Raw genomic sequence first — 14,342 nt, 5'->3', positions numbered from 1 at the left:
GTCAACAGCTACCTTCCTACAGACCAGTGGGGACCCTGGCATTACAAATATTACACAAGACTTTGACGTAGCAGATATTTGATATTTGGACATTTTAACATGTACAATTCCATGACAACTGGGCAAACTGCATCTGCTAAGGAAGATGCAGAACAACTACTAATCTGATCCTGTGGTGAGGTTGTTTAATCAACTTCTGTTTACAAGGTCAACTACTTTCAATCACTACATAGTGTAGCAGTGTATAATGTCCACTTCATTGGCCCACCAAGGAGCCTAACTTAGTCCAGAATGAAAGTACACAAGACTTACACTAATACTTCTGGCCATTTAGTGTATGTAAAGTCTGCTCTTTATCAATGTTGGCTGCAGAGAGGGAAACCCAGAGACAATCCTCCTTGCACAGCACTCTTAAGCCCGCTTGGTGTTCACTCCTGATTCAGGATCAGCAGCACACTTTCACTGATCAGCAGAATCGCTGCTGTCGGCTGAGAATGAAAGACAGATGATGTATACCCGTGATATGTCCTAGCTCTCCTAACCACAGTCCAGCACGGTGACATTTTCCAGAACCATGGCAACACTGACTGTATACAGAGTTGGGTACATGTCGAGGTAACCAGGGTAACGCCAGAGAGTAGTAGCATGTAGCTAAACGTCAACATTGAGCTAGCCAGAGAACCGTTACGCTAATGTTTCCTCCGGCTGCGACTTTTTGTAGTTTTTTTTTTCTGTAGTTCCTCTCATCCGACTCCTGTAATCACTTATAATTAACATTTCGGTCATTTCCACGATATTTGCACCGATTAACCGTCACTTCGGGCCGTTAGCGTTGATGCAGCACCGCGTGAGTTAGGATCGCATTTCAGTGACGTCGCCCTGGGATTATCCAATTAAATCGCTGGATGCAAACGACCGTTGATGACGGTCCTACAGGTTTTTTTCACCCTCTGGTGGTCCACCATTTTGGGAGTCAAAACACAAATAGCAGCGCACACCTCCACGCTTCTCCGTGGCCTTACTATGGTTCACACATGTGTGGTGGCAGGCTGTAGGAACAGAAGGACACCAGGCACCACCTTATCTTTCTACCGTTTCCCCCGGGACCCCGAGAGGAAGCAGCGCTGGATAGCTGCTGTGAACCGAGAGGGCTGGGTGCCGAACGACGGCAGTCGGCTGTGTAGTACTCACTTCATCTCAGGTATGAATGCAGTTAACGCTACAGCGCTGAAACTAAAAGTATCCCACCGTTTGTGTTGTTACTCTAATTCCACATGGGAATATATTTCCTGACTGACTGAAAATTCATTTCCTTTAGTTTTGATGTTGGTGGATTATTATTGGCAAACATTTTTATGGTTTGATTGAATTTAGTAAATGACAGTTGGCATAATTATAACGGTAAATGCACTTTATTATGTAATTAATAATGTAGATATTTTCTAAACCAAAAGTTATTTTTATTATCAATTAATTATTTTTGATCAATAGTTAACTCAATAGTTATCTGAACCTTACATTGCCTATCAGCTAAAAACCTCATAAAACAGGTTGAGTGATATTAATATAAAACCAAAACTATTTGCAGCTGTGGGGCCTTAAATATAAAATTATTATTATTATTATTGTATCATTAGCTCACAGCTCAGTGATTTGTGCCAGTTATTTTAGTTTCCCAAGAGACTGTAAAGTCTGTTTAGTTAATGGTTATAAATAAGTGGGGAAACTGTGCATGTGATTTTCACACCTTTTGTGTAATTACGTAGTCTTGTGTCTGCAAGTTTTGAACTTGTTGTTTTCTTGCTGTTGTTGATGTAACCTTGTTAAAGGAGAACATTTTTAGGAATGCATTAGCTGAACAGTCAATATAGAGTTATTTTCCCCAAGTTGCGCTCTAATTCATAGCATGAAGGTTTTCCCCATCTTTTATGAAGAGTGGAACAAAGTAATTAAGAATAAGTTAGGTTAGATAAAGTGATTGTAACATTTTAACCTTGTTATGATTAGCTCAGTGTCAGGTATGTTTAATGTCGTCCTGGTGTAAAACTGTTTATAACTGCAGCTATAATTTTTCCATCAGAACAGGACCTAAAGTGTCACACCCAGAAGAAACCTCATTAAACACATCCAAATCCAAACCTGACCCCCAAAAATGTTGTTATCAAACTGCTCACTTTGCTCTTTTTTTGGGCGGGACAATGTACCAGCTCAGGCGGGTGGAAAAAGCATGGCTGCTTGCCCACTACAATTTGTCCTCAAACCCTACTGACTAAAGTATACTGTTATTGGGGGAAGTGCTATAAACAGGCAAATCTGTTTTTTTTTTTGTTTTTTTCCCCATTTACAACATCATCTTTCTCTGCATGCAGGTAAACAGGTGAAGAATCCGCGTTCGCCAGATTATGTTCCTTCTGTGTTCACGACAGCTCCCTTATCCCCAGAGATGAAAGAGCCAGGTGCCTTGGAGATCCTGGACAAGCAGGAAGCACGTGTGGAGGCAGCCAATGCCTTGTTGTTCCTGCAGGGCCAGGGCAGGTCTGTAGCGGGGGAGCGGGGCCAGGAAGAGCATCCTGAGGAGAGGGAGCAGGAGAACGTTGTGGAGGAAAGTGCGTCCTCTTCCCTCAGCACTGATGAAGACGATGGCGAGGATGATGAATCTATGAGTGACAGCAAGAAAGGAAGGTTTGCTCAGACTTCTGATGCACAGGTGAACTTTGACGACATCCTGAAGGCCCTGAAGAAGGAGAACCAGACCCTCAGGGAGTCTGTGGAAAAAATTTCCCTCTCTGAGAGCTCTTTGAGGAACGATGCAGAGAAAGTAAAGTTTTACACAGGTTTACCCAACTACTTTGTCTTAGAGACGGTCATGTGGCTGCTGGCACCTCACATGGACGGGATGAAAAACATGAAGCTCTCCAAGTTCCAGCAATTGCTGCTGACACTGATGCGACTCCGCCTGGACCTCCGCAACCAAGACCTGGCCTACCGGTTTGGTGTGAAAGTCGGCACGGTGACCAGGACCGTGCACCAGATGGTCAGCATCATGTCCTCCACTCTGGTGCCGACGGCCGTCTTCTGGCCTTCTAGAGCCGAGCTCCGGAAAAACCTGCCGGCAGCTCTGCGCACCTCCCACCCTGATTGCGCTGTCATTATAGACTGCTTCACGGTGCCTTTTGAGGAGCCGGTTTCCCGGGGCAACCAGCAGCAACAGCAGAGGGTGGTGCAAAGCTCTCAGGGGCTGGGGACAAGTTACAATGTCTTAAAGTATCTGATTGGTGTTGCTCCTCAAGGCGTTGTCACCTTCGTCTCCAGGGGCGTGCTGGGAAACGTCACTGACAAGAGCCTGGCTGAGGGCTGCGGCCTTCTGTGCAAGCTTCTCCCAGGTGATGTCGTACTGGCGAGTCGCGACCTCGACATTGCCGATTCTGTGGCTGCTCGCGGAGCCCTGTTTAGGATTGCTGGCAGCTACCAAGGAGAGGCATACGGGAGCTCAGAAGACTCGCTACAGGCTGATGCCTCCTCCGAGACAGTGAGTGTGCAGAGGCATGTGGACAGGGTGATCTCCATGGTGAAGCAAAGGTACGCCATGCTCACAGGCCCTGTCGAGAGCCCCTTCACCACAGCCTCTGAGCGCACGTCGAACCTCTCAACCTTTGATAAGATTGTGCAAGTTGCCTGTGCCTTAAACAACCTGTGCATCTCTGCTGCTCCACTAGAGTGATTCGTACAGAAATGCCTAGTGCTCCTCAATGCTGGTCAGGCACTTAAGTTCCCTTTACTGCTTTGGACCTTATTCCATGTTCTCCCACCACATCCCTGCGTCAACACTACACCGTGACTCCAGAACTTATACGTTATACTCACCACTTTAATTTACACTTCCAGTGTATGTGTTTCCCTGTTATCTAGGTCGGTCTGTACTTGGAGATGAGAGCACTTCCCCCAAATCCAGAAGCCACATTGCTAAGATGTGATGTCATTAAGTTATGCAACTTACGAAGAATGGCAGGCTTGCAAAGGATGTTATTTTTTTTTTTGTATTTAGGCTTTGAATGACAACCATACGAGTAAAATGTACCTTTGTTAGCCCGAGGTATATAAACTGTAGTTTGGGTGGTGCAGGCAATGTTCCCACTAATCCTGTGCCATGCTAGAGTCTGCAAGTTTTTTTTTTTTTTCATCCCTAACAATTACTACAGCAGCTGACTTCACTGATTACTCCCTCTCTCTGCTGCAGAAGGGGGTTTGTTGGTTAAACCAGCTGTTTTGTTGCCTTGCCCTGCTTATAAATCAAGAACAGTACACACAATTCAAAGATATATAAAACCGGTTAAAGATTAAGAAAAGCATGAATAGTAAAGCAGCTCACAGATAAGAGTCTCTCCTACTTGATCTACCATGCAGGGACTGACACACGTCATGGTCAACGGGGGTTTTGAGGGATTACTGGGTGTACACAAACCTTCTTTTTTAGGGGGGCATTTTTACATGTTTTAGCCTGCCAGCTATCATTATGGGACGATTAGCTACCTGTTAGCACAGACAAACATACCACCCACAGACCGATTTACTAGCATATGGCCAGAGTCTGGTGTTAATTTATCTGCTGTGCTCTCTGGCTGTACAGACACAGCTCATTTCTGGGAGGTCTTGACAATAGCTTCCTGGTTTACCGCATTTTTTCAACAGGGCTTTACCGATACTGATGATTTTTACACAAAATAAACAGCCCTGCCTGCAGAAACCTAAACTGCTGGGTGGTAAAATAACTGAAATGGACCAAAAAGAAAACTAGTTTTCACCACAGGTCGGGATTAACTACAATACAGCCCTCATGGAGTGTTAGGCCTGGTGGATGCTTGTCCACTCAGTGGGTCCAACCTGGGCTGTACAATGAACAATGATGTCAATATCTACCACGCCACACTAGGTTTTAAAGATGTTTGTGCAGGGTTACATTTTTATTTCTTTTTAAGTATTCCAGTGCAGTGTTTTGCCAAAATGCCTTCTTATTTAATACGATGCTCGAGATTTCTAAAAGCTGTGCTGGTGAGGAAGGAAAGATTACTGTTGTTTCCCATGTTTCCATGTTCATTTTCCATAAGTATATGTTGGTCTAACATCACATAACAGGGAGCAGGACAAACTGATTATACAGTGTGTAGCCACTGACAGTTCTCAAAGAAAAACGTCACAAGCAGGCGCTTGTGTGCTGAAATTATGCTCCGTTCTCTTTAACATGCCTCTGCGATTCTCTACAGTCACACTGAGTCAAAGTATCATTACATGAGATACGTTATAAAAGGAATGATTTCCCAAAGGCAACCGGAGTGGGTTTTTTTCCCCCTCAGACACTGAAGTGTTGTTGACAGGGTTTAATTAACACTTTGTTCAGTTGAGCATGTCAGCTTCAGCACTTGGAGAATGTACATTTAATTTGTGACTGTGTAATTCTCATTGGCTTTGTTCAGTGTGTTCTGTTGTAATTGACTGTAACCGTTTTTGACCATGAGAGGATACCACAGAGACGTTCCTGTTAGTTACAGTACACGCCTGGAGGCTGTTTTTAAGAAAGGTTACCCAGCCGTTAAAACGACTTTTTGGTGTTTTTAAAAGTCAAATTAAGCTTAAGGATATGGGCTTGCACATGGTCACATCAACTGTGTTTGATACACAGTTTGTTTTGAGAAAACATGTCTTTATGATTTTCCTGCATGAAAAAAGACCCTGCTTATTTCTTGTCCTCCGTTGCTGGTGCCTTAGTTTATAAATCTGGTAGAACTCGGCCTGTGTTTTCTACAAATAATATTTATTTTTGCATCATACAGCTTGCTTCAGAACCTTTTCTGGTTTGGTTAGTGTGCTGAATGTGCAAAAACAGTCAGCACTCAAATGTTAACAAAGCATCCCTCATCATTATTTTAAGTTGTGTGTGTACAGTAAGAAATGTTCCCATTCATTTTGACATTTTATATTAATCACCTTTCTATCATTTAATGTGTACAAATTCCAAATGATGTCCAGTAATTATACATTTAAGTTGTCCTATTACAACAGAGGTTCTAGTGCTTTGGCTCAGGGCCTAGAATTAATTGGAAACATTGTTTTAACACAACAGAGACTAACCTGGATCAGTTCTATTGCCAGGCTTTAAAAGGTGTTGCTTCACAAGCAGTGTTAGGTTCAGGTAGGCATGCTGTGGAAGCCCAAAGTGGAATGTGCCTTTTGTTCTCAGGCTGCTGGATGTTCCCTTCCACAGGCGGCTGTGTGTCTTTCCATGTGCTCGCAATGTATGCTCTTGTTTCTTAAGTACATCAGTCGGATTTTCTCTCCACCCGCGTCTTTTGTTTTAATTTATTTTTAGTGTTTTTTTGGTAGCCATGGTGGTTATCACTGTCAATGTCAGCCACCCAGTCGGTCTTCTGTTCACTCCAAATGAACCAAAAACAGCACAGTTGATTGGGAAAATGTATGAGACATTGAGTTTTTAACTTCACTGGTGCATGTGTTTTGTGGATGATCAGACATGCTTTCTTTTCTGAAGTCTTGCTTGTTGCTTAAAGGGTGAAGAAGAACGCTGTTAGACAGGAGAGTTGCTGCTAGACTGAGACTAATAACTCAAAAGTGGAAGCAAGACTGTGATGGGTACTTTGACATATTTTTCCTTGGATTTTTCTTACAGCTAAGTTATGTTTTTCCTTTTTTCTTTTGTTGCTTGTGAACGCATAAAATGCATCACTTCCTGTATACTAGAGAAGATTGTTACCAGGTGAGACCTGCCAAATACCAGTGTGAAAAGTGCTTAAAAGCAAAACCTTTGTGAAGTGAATGGTTGTTGAAGCAGAAAGAACGAGTTTCCTGCAGTTTTATATAAGGCAGAGTTGTTGATTCTTCCACGAGGCCGCCAATGGTTGATGGTTCACATTTCATTAACTCCTACTCTAAAATAAATAAAGTGCTTATAGGTTGAGATAAATGAAACACATGTTTTTTTGGTTGTAAACCCAATATTAAGTTATTCCTGTTTATCTGACACTTCTATTACCATGCTATTTGCCTATTGTTATGGATGCACGTGCTTCCATGATTTTTCCTCATTATTGCCTCTGTGACTGAAAAATTAAAGCTTGGGAAATGGAAAAGCCTTTTGATTCTTCCTGAACTGTGTGTCTGTGTGTGTGTGTGTGTGTCTGTGTGTGTGTGTGTGTGATAATTGATAATAGACAAAGGCCTTTATTTGCATTCCCGCGGATTCGTGGCCTTTGGCTCATTGTTAAAGATTCCTTCCAAGGCCAGAGAGGAGTGACTGAGTAATGTACTGATATTTTTTGATAGATGAAGGAGAGAAATACTTTGGAGGAAGCCCCGCCTAGAATATGTGCGGTCAGAGGAGGAAGAATCAAGATCTCTCACTCTGTTGCTTTTTTTTAAAAGCCACTATGTGAAGGATATTTCGAACATTTCTGCCTTTGGTGTCCCCGATGGTAGACTGTAATGCTGGCTGCTCGCATGTAGTTCCCCTACAAACAAAATATGCCATTAGAATAAATTCAGAGATGCTGTATTAAGATCTGTGCAATGTTGCATTTTTCTTCCAGTCTTTCTAGATAACACCTTGTCATTCTGACGTTTTCTCATTTTATTCAACAGTTTTTATTCCTGGGAATAAAAAACATTTTAGTATTTACTTTACTAATCATTCAGTTTTCACAATGTTAGTAGTAATCACACATTTCTAGGCTAAATGGTAACATGCTGCAAAGAATTCCAGCTTTGACATTAAAGCTTGGTATTTCCCTCCTAGAAAAAAAAAATGAAGTAACCGACTTTTTACTGATCACATTCAACGAAACATGACTGTTGAGGCGGATAAGATAGTACAATCTATAGTCGGTCGCAGCTGAAACAGAGCCACTGAGTGAGCGGTGTGTCCAATAGACGATCTTTGGCTCCGTGCTGACGTGCGTCGGTCCCTCACGTGACCTGTGGAATGTTAACAATGCAGCGAGTGTCCAACTTTGTGCTGCATTTCTGATCCTGCCTGGAGTCTGGGGAGAAAATGGAGGCTCATTTCATCATATTTACCCAGTTCCTCCGTCTTCACTGAGCCCCTCCGCTCTCTGTACGCGCTCCTCAACCGAGAAATGGACTTTTAAAGTTGGCGTTTGACGGGATTTACTCTCCAATCTGAGTTATTCTTGCTACTTCTATCACATGGTAAGTTGAGACTTACTTTTCTGGGGAGGGGAGTGGTGGTGTAAAGTATTTCCACGACTTGTTGCTGAGGAAAAGTTCCGTCACGGGTGTGTTAAAGCGAGGGATATAGAAAAGGGAATGTTTTTTCCCCTCTCGCTTTGAGCCTCTTTGTGGTATAACACGACTACCTCAGTTCTTTCTGCAGAGGAATGTTCCGGTGCTGCTCCCCTCAGCCCCCAGCCCCCAGCCCCAGCCTGGGACACAGTTGGGAAGGCCACGGGACGGTAAAACAGGGGTTTCCGAAAGTTTTCATGTCCAGGGGCCCCAGGCAAAGACTGTAAACTACACAGACACCATTTTGTAACGGTATTAAAGCACAGATGTGGAGAGTAAACTTCCAAACTGAATAGTCTGGTTTATACACCATACCATGTTGCTAAGTAATTGTACTTATGCTGAAATGTCCATGTTTTGCAGCAGACCTCAACTTGGGGACCTCTAAAGGGGCCCAAACTCCATGTTGGGGGCCACTGAGTTATGGTAAAGGAGGTGAAGGAGCTATAAAGCTTTATTATTGCTGCTAAGATGCGTGTGTATCACAAGAACTTGCACTCATGTTTTAGTGAAGTTTCTAGCTCAACACTGCATGCACAACTCTATTATAATAATCATAATAATAATAATAATAATACAGTGGTAACATTTGGGTAAACAGGCTGTAAGGGGTCTGTAAATGTCTCCAAATTAACCCTGGAATTATTGGATATGTTTTAACATTTCACAAATCAGAGAAATGGTCTGCTCGGGTAAAAGGGGGGGAAAGTGGGGGGGGGGAAAGTCCAGGATGTATACAGATCATGTTGCTATATATACTGTAGTCCAAGCCTAAAGGCCTGCATAGTTTGGCTCTGATGCAACCATGTGTTTCATTCAGGTGAGCTACTACTACGCTCAAGCCACACACACACACACACACACACACACACACACACACACACACACACACACACACACTGTCTCTCATTCCGTTTTGACACACTTTCACTACATTTAATTGCCCTGGTCTTATCAGTGCAGCTGTTTGACTTGTTAAGAGCTCACCTGGCAGTAGGGGCATGGTGCCTTCAGTGCCAGCCGACTCCTCAGCGCTGAGCAGCAGGCCTAAGTTACGCAAACCGTAACACCAAAGTTTTATTTAGAACCGTTATATTCCTGCCAGTGTGTTTCCTAAGGCGCAAGGTCACATTTTTGAAACAATTGGGCCTATTATGCTTAGGTTACAGTGGTGCGACTGTGTTGTCAGGTATCGGGGCCACAGCTGGATGTAATTCTGTCAGGCTGTGCTGATGCGTCCGTCAGGGGAGAACCACAGGGATGACTGCAGTGGGAAATCACTGCCGGACTACAGACAGATGTTGGCAGATGTTTGGCTGTGTTGTGTGTTTTACTGTAGCTCAGAGGGGAACCAGAGAAATAGATAAACAAACAAACTGGGTGGCAAAATAGCAAAGAAACCTGGTGAAAGGTGGGATGAGACAGCAGCCACTGTGTCCACTACAAGTTAACTCTGGCTCTGATGCCTGTGCTGTCTGTGCCGTGGTCTGTGTTGAATCTGATGTGTGTCTGTTTCTGGAAGGAAGGAATATAGTGTCTGTAGATTTTATAGGATGTTTTGAATGCTGAAGTTGGATTTGTCTTCTTTTCTGGGCTCAGCATACTCTTGATTTAAGTCAATGCACTTACAAACATACTCACACTGTAAAATAAATGAAAAACAGTGCATCACACGCAGAAAGATATTTTAAAAAATCTTTAGTTACACTTTTTAGCTTTCTATTTTTCACTGACAGGCCTCTCTCTCTCTCTCTCTCTCTCTCTCTCTCTCACACTCTCTCTCTCTCTCTCTCTCTCTCTCTCTCTCTCTCATATATACAGACACATACACTCTCTCTCGAATGTTCTCTTTGTCTGTCTTCCCTAACCTCAGCTGTCCATCAAACCTGTAGGATAGTAGGCTACGCCAGCTCAACAGTTGCCATTTACGTAGTTTTGTTCCAGATTCTCTCAAAACTATCTAACTGTCGATTTTATCTGGGCAGCACTGTTAAAGTCTGGCAGCAGTCAGATTTGATCTGAGTTTTGTGAACGTTACCAAATATTCTGTGTTGAATATTGGAGCTGTCCAAGATCTTAAAAGTGTTCTTGGACAAAAACAAACAAACATGACTACAGTACATTTTGGCACAGCTTTAAAATTCTCTAAATAACAAATCCACCAACAGTGTACACACTAGGAAAAATGTCACTTCTTTCAGCTATTTATAAAAGGGAAGTGTCTTTAGTATATTTCCAAAGATATTTTTCCTTTTGCTCTATGCAGTTGGAGTTTTCTTGGAGTCAGTATCTAGTGGCCATTAGAGGAACTGCAGGGTAAAGGCATTCACATTGGCTTTGACATTCAGTTGTTGACAATTGTTGTTTGCCCAAAAATGTCTGAAAAATCTGTTGAAGCCGATATTATTATTATTCCTCTTGTTTTCTGTGCAAGTCAGCTTATTTCGTGTCACATTTTGTCTTTATTTAAAAAGTGTAACTGTTTCAGGAAAATGATCAAAACAGGTGGATTATCTTATCCACTTGCAGATGTTTTAAACCTTATTTTACAAAATTCAAGATTTGAAGACTCAGACTTAATGACACATTGAGATGGATTTATTGATGGATTTTTGTAGCGTGTGAACATTTCAGGTTGAATGTGGTCCTATTCAGAGTCAGAGGTTAGGCTTAGAGCTGAGGCTTTGGTATCTATTGTTGAAGGTTAGGGTTAAGTGTGCAAGTATGCTGCGTGTTTGTAGCTGTGTGTATGAATTGTGGTCTTTGCACATTTTATTTCTGGTAATTTCTTACCATAGGAACTACCCCAACACCCTCCTAAAGCTTATTTCCATACAGAGATCATTCATAATTCTTTTTTTTGGTTTATTTTGGTCAGCATAGACTGTCCCATGATTCAACGGTGGTATGAGTTTACTTGTAGCTACTTGTGGAATGGAATGCTCATTGGTCGGACATGGCGCCAAAAGCATCACAGGAATGGAGGCAAGAGATCCCAGAGATGGGGCAACATTTATGCAGCTTGGCACACTTGGCCCCGCCCTACCACACCACCCACCAATATAAAAAAAAAACATGTTTTTGTCCATACAAAGTTTTATCTGTCCAAACAGTGAAGGCTGTGTCTTTCTTAGAAGATGAAATGGCCCAAAGGGATGGAGGCTGCCAGAGAGGAGGTGGATGGGGGTGTAGTTCAACAGCTTCTTATGTTTGGCCACTTTGGTGGGAATGCCATGATCCCTGTTCTGCTCGGCAATATGATTGGGATCATTATCACAATATTGATAACATTTTTAAAATCTGTATACAGAGCATAATCATTTGGTAAATCTATGCAAAATCATCTTAAATTCATCAAATTAATACTACCCACTGTGAATTCCCAGTATTTTAATGGTATCCTCATTCTTCCTCAACACTGACACATAGCAGTCTCCTGGAAAATGTAACCATACCATAGGTCTATACTCCATGAATAATACAATATACATGAGCCAGTCAGAGCTGCAAATGTAAAACTCTTCTTTGTTGCAATTATATAGTTGCAGAATTAATCCAAAAATGACCCAAAAAACAAAAGTGAACTGATGTATGTTTCATTTGGTTAGCTCAGAAGATTCACAACCAGACGAAGCAGTTTCAGAACGCTGCAGGGAAAAGTTGCAGCGCTGTGAGGTGGCCTGTCTCAGCTCGACTCAAGCTGGCTGATGGCGCCGCCGGCGACTCAGCTTGTGTAGTCACCAGTGGCTGGTTTGAGAATGCAAGGCATGTCATCTGTTTCAACAGCCAATCAGCTCATAGCAGCAGGTAATGTCAGGTACAAACAGCTGGTTGAAATGGTAAAGCTGTATCTTAAAATTGACTCCCATAAACCACTCTAGGTATTCTGTTGAAGCACACATTGACAGCTCTAAATCCTTTACCCTCTCATGTTTTTGCTTTTTAGCAGTTTCATCGTTACTAGCAATACAACTGTAGCAAGTAACTCACTATCACTATCCTTATTCCTTTAAGATGCTACAAATTATATCCAGCCAAGAAAAAAGCTTGAAAAGCAGTTAAATTATAAGTTCAGAGAGAGTTGTTGCTATAGAGACAATACACCACTTGTCTAATCACAGTGGTGAATGTGACACGCCTTCAGAACGTTGCAGACCGAGGCATCGCAAGTACTTTGGTCTGAATTGGGTTTTAGATTTAGGTTGATGCTAGCAACATTGAATGACTTTTAGCACCGTATCCCTGGACACCCAAGATAACTCCTCCCACTTGGTACCATGGCCACATAAAATACTCGTTTCTGGTTGGCTAGCTACGGAAGCCGAGAACGGCCATGGATTTTCCTTTTTTTTCCATCCACTGTTATCGCGTGATAACGACTTATTATCTCGTTGTCTCGATATAACAACCTACAAGAGCTGCCACGAACGGCTTCAGTAGCCACTGGCTGTAGCTGTAGACTACCGGTTAGTTACACTTCACGTTAGATCTTTGTCATATCGAGATAACGAGATAATAAGTCGCTCTCACACAGCCGTGGGTTAAACTGACTATAGAGAGAGCACGACAGGTGTCCAGACATATACAGTAGATTTAGTGGAGGAAACGCCGTTAGCTAATCAATTATTTTCATGTGTCAGAATAATTATGGCTCAGATATTGTGGTGAATTTCTTTTACTAATCTACCTGTCAGTCAGACTCTTTGAAATACAACTAGATCAATTAAAGGTTGATTGCTTGACAAAACGGCTGGAATAGCAGACATGATTTCCAAACCACAGCCATGCTGGAACCTGCCAGAAAGTGATTGTGTCTGGCAGTTTTTCCTTGTCGGTAACAAACCAGATAGGTATCTGGAGACCAGGCGTCACCTGCCAGCCAGACGGAAATCTTCTCTGGCTCTATATGAAGCCTGTGTGCCTGCCAGTTCCAGGGTCTTCTGTTGAGAAGTATTGTTTGGCTAGGAAAGTGAAACTTTAAGTGGATCCCTGAATGTAAAGAAGGACAGGAAGAATGAAAAACATCTAAGTGGAACAAAAGCCAACCAATAAATGGTAAAAAGAATATGCAAAAATGTGGAGTTTGGTTGGGACACTTGCATTCAAACCATTCAATTAGAAGTGTACATAATCTCTATTTTGTTATACTCTATAAACTGAATGAGGAGCATCTCACATATAGTGAGTATAGGTTCAAATAGATTTTATATTGCAGATTTAAATAGCTGCCGTGGCCTTTGAACTGTGTGACCAAAATAAACAGAAAAATAGGCATTTGCCATTTGAAAAAAACTTTGAGATACTGATTATCGGCAGCCTCAGTAGGATATCACTGGTATCACCATGAGCTTTGGTTCACAGTTACATCCAAATACAGCTTGGGCCACAGTATCTCAGGCTGATGCAAATGATGTGATTATTATCATTGTGGCACCCAAGATGTAAGTGTTTCATGCTGCGGGGTCCTCACGTGAGGCTCCTGACAGAAACATGTGCATTTATTCCACACACGTCATCCCATCTGCCCTGGAGGAGTAATGCTGTAGTGGTAGAATGCGGAGTATGCTCCTCCAGATAAGACTGTCAAATGTGTTCAATGTCCGATCGCAGGGGAGCATCACAGGCAGAGAGGCTGACACAGGGAGGGCTGCTGACTTGTTTTGACCCTACGTTGGAGCCCTCACAAGGGTGTTTACCGATGACCACGTAGCACAAGTATGCAGTGACAGGGGGACGACTTTTGCAACTGCAGCTATGCATCCGGGGGGGGGGGCAGGTGGTATTTTATGACCCCTAGCATTCCTGAATTATGCATTAGGTAAGCACCAGTAGTGCGTGAGCATTAGTAACACTGAATCTGACTTCCAGATTTTTTAAGGTTACGCTGATATCAAGCTGATAACAGCGGGTCATATAATGCTCTTCTATTGTGATGCCACAGAAAAACTGTATAAACCCTATAGGCAATTTCTTTCCATTTATTCTGTCAATACAGTCCCTGCTGTATCCCATTAAACTTTAATACCTGGCAT

The 14,342-nt window shown here is 42.5% G+C and overlaps 2 protein-coding genes across 2 annotated transcripts in view; both read left to right on the top strand.

Annotated features, from left to right (window-relative positions):
* The first annotated feature begins 141 nt into the window (after positions 1-141).
* Positions 142-7,142, top strand: LOC127365490 (uncharacterized). Its single transcript, XM_051403623.1, has 2 exons — positions 142-1,201; positions 2,370-7,142. Exons 1-2 carry the CDS (start codon positions 922-924, stop codon positions 3,719-3,721), a joined length of 1,632 nt encoding a protein of 543 aa, XP_051259583.1. The 5' UTR covers positions 142-921; the 3' UTR covers positions 3,722-7,142.
* Positions 7,143-7,984: 842 nt separating this feature from the next.
* lats2 (large tumor suppressor kinase 2) overlaps positions 7,985-14,342 on the top strand; it is a 28,356-nt gene continuing 21,998 nt past the window's right edge. The window contains exon 1 of the mRNA XM_051403578.1: positions 7,985-8,217. The gene's annotated coding sequence lies outside the window, so the exon portion shown is untranslated. The remainder of the gene's footprint in view (positions 8,218-14,342) is intronic.

This window comes from Dicentrarchus labrax, unplaced genomic scaffold (assembly GCF_905237075.1).
Source record: "Dicentrarchus labrax unplaced genomic scaffold, dlabrax2021, whole genome shotgun sequence".
Lineage (NCBI taxonomy): Eukaryota > Metazoa > Chordata > Actinopteri > Moronidae > Dicentrarchus > Dicentrarchus labrax.
The sequence above is the reverse complement of the archived record's forward strand: the minus strand, read 5'-3'. Positions and strand labels throughout refer to the sequence as shown.

Bases quoted from the DNA above. Each gene is read 5' to 3' on its own strand.
- LOC127365490 (XM_051403623.1), top strand. From the start codon at position 922: ATGACGGTCCTACAGGTTTTTTTCACCCTCTGGTGGTCCACCATTTTG. The intron at 1,202-2,369 runs GTATGAATGCAG...CTCTGCATGCAG, and splicing joins TAGTACTCACTTCATCTCAG to GTAAACAGGTGAAGAATCCG.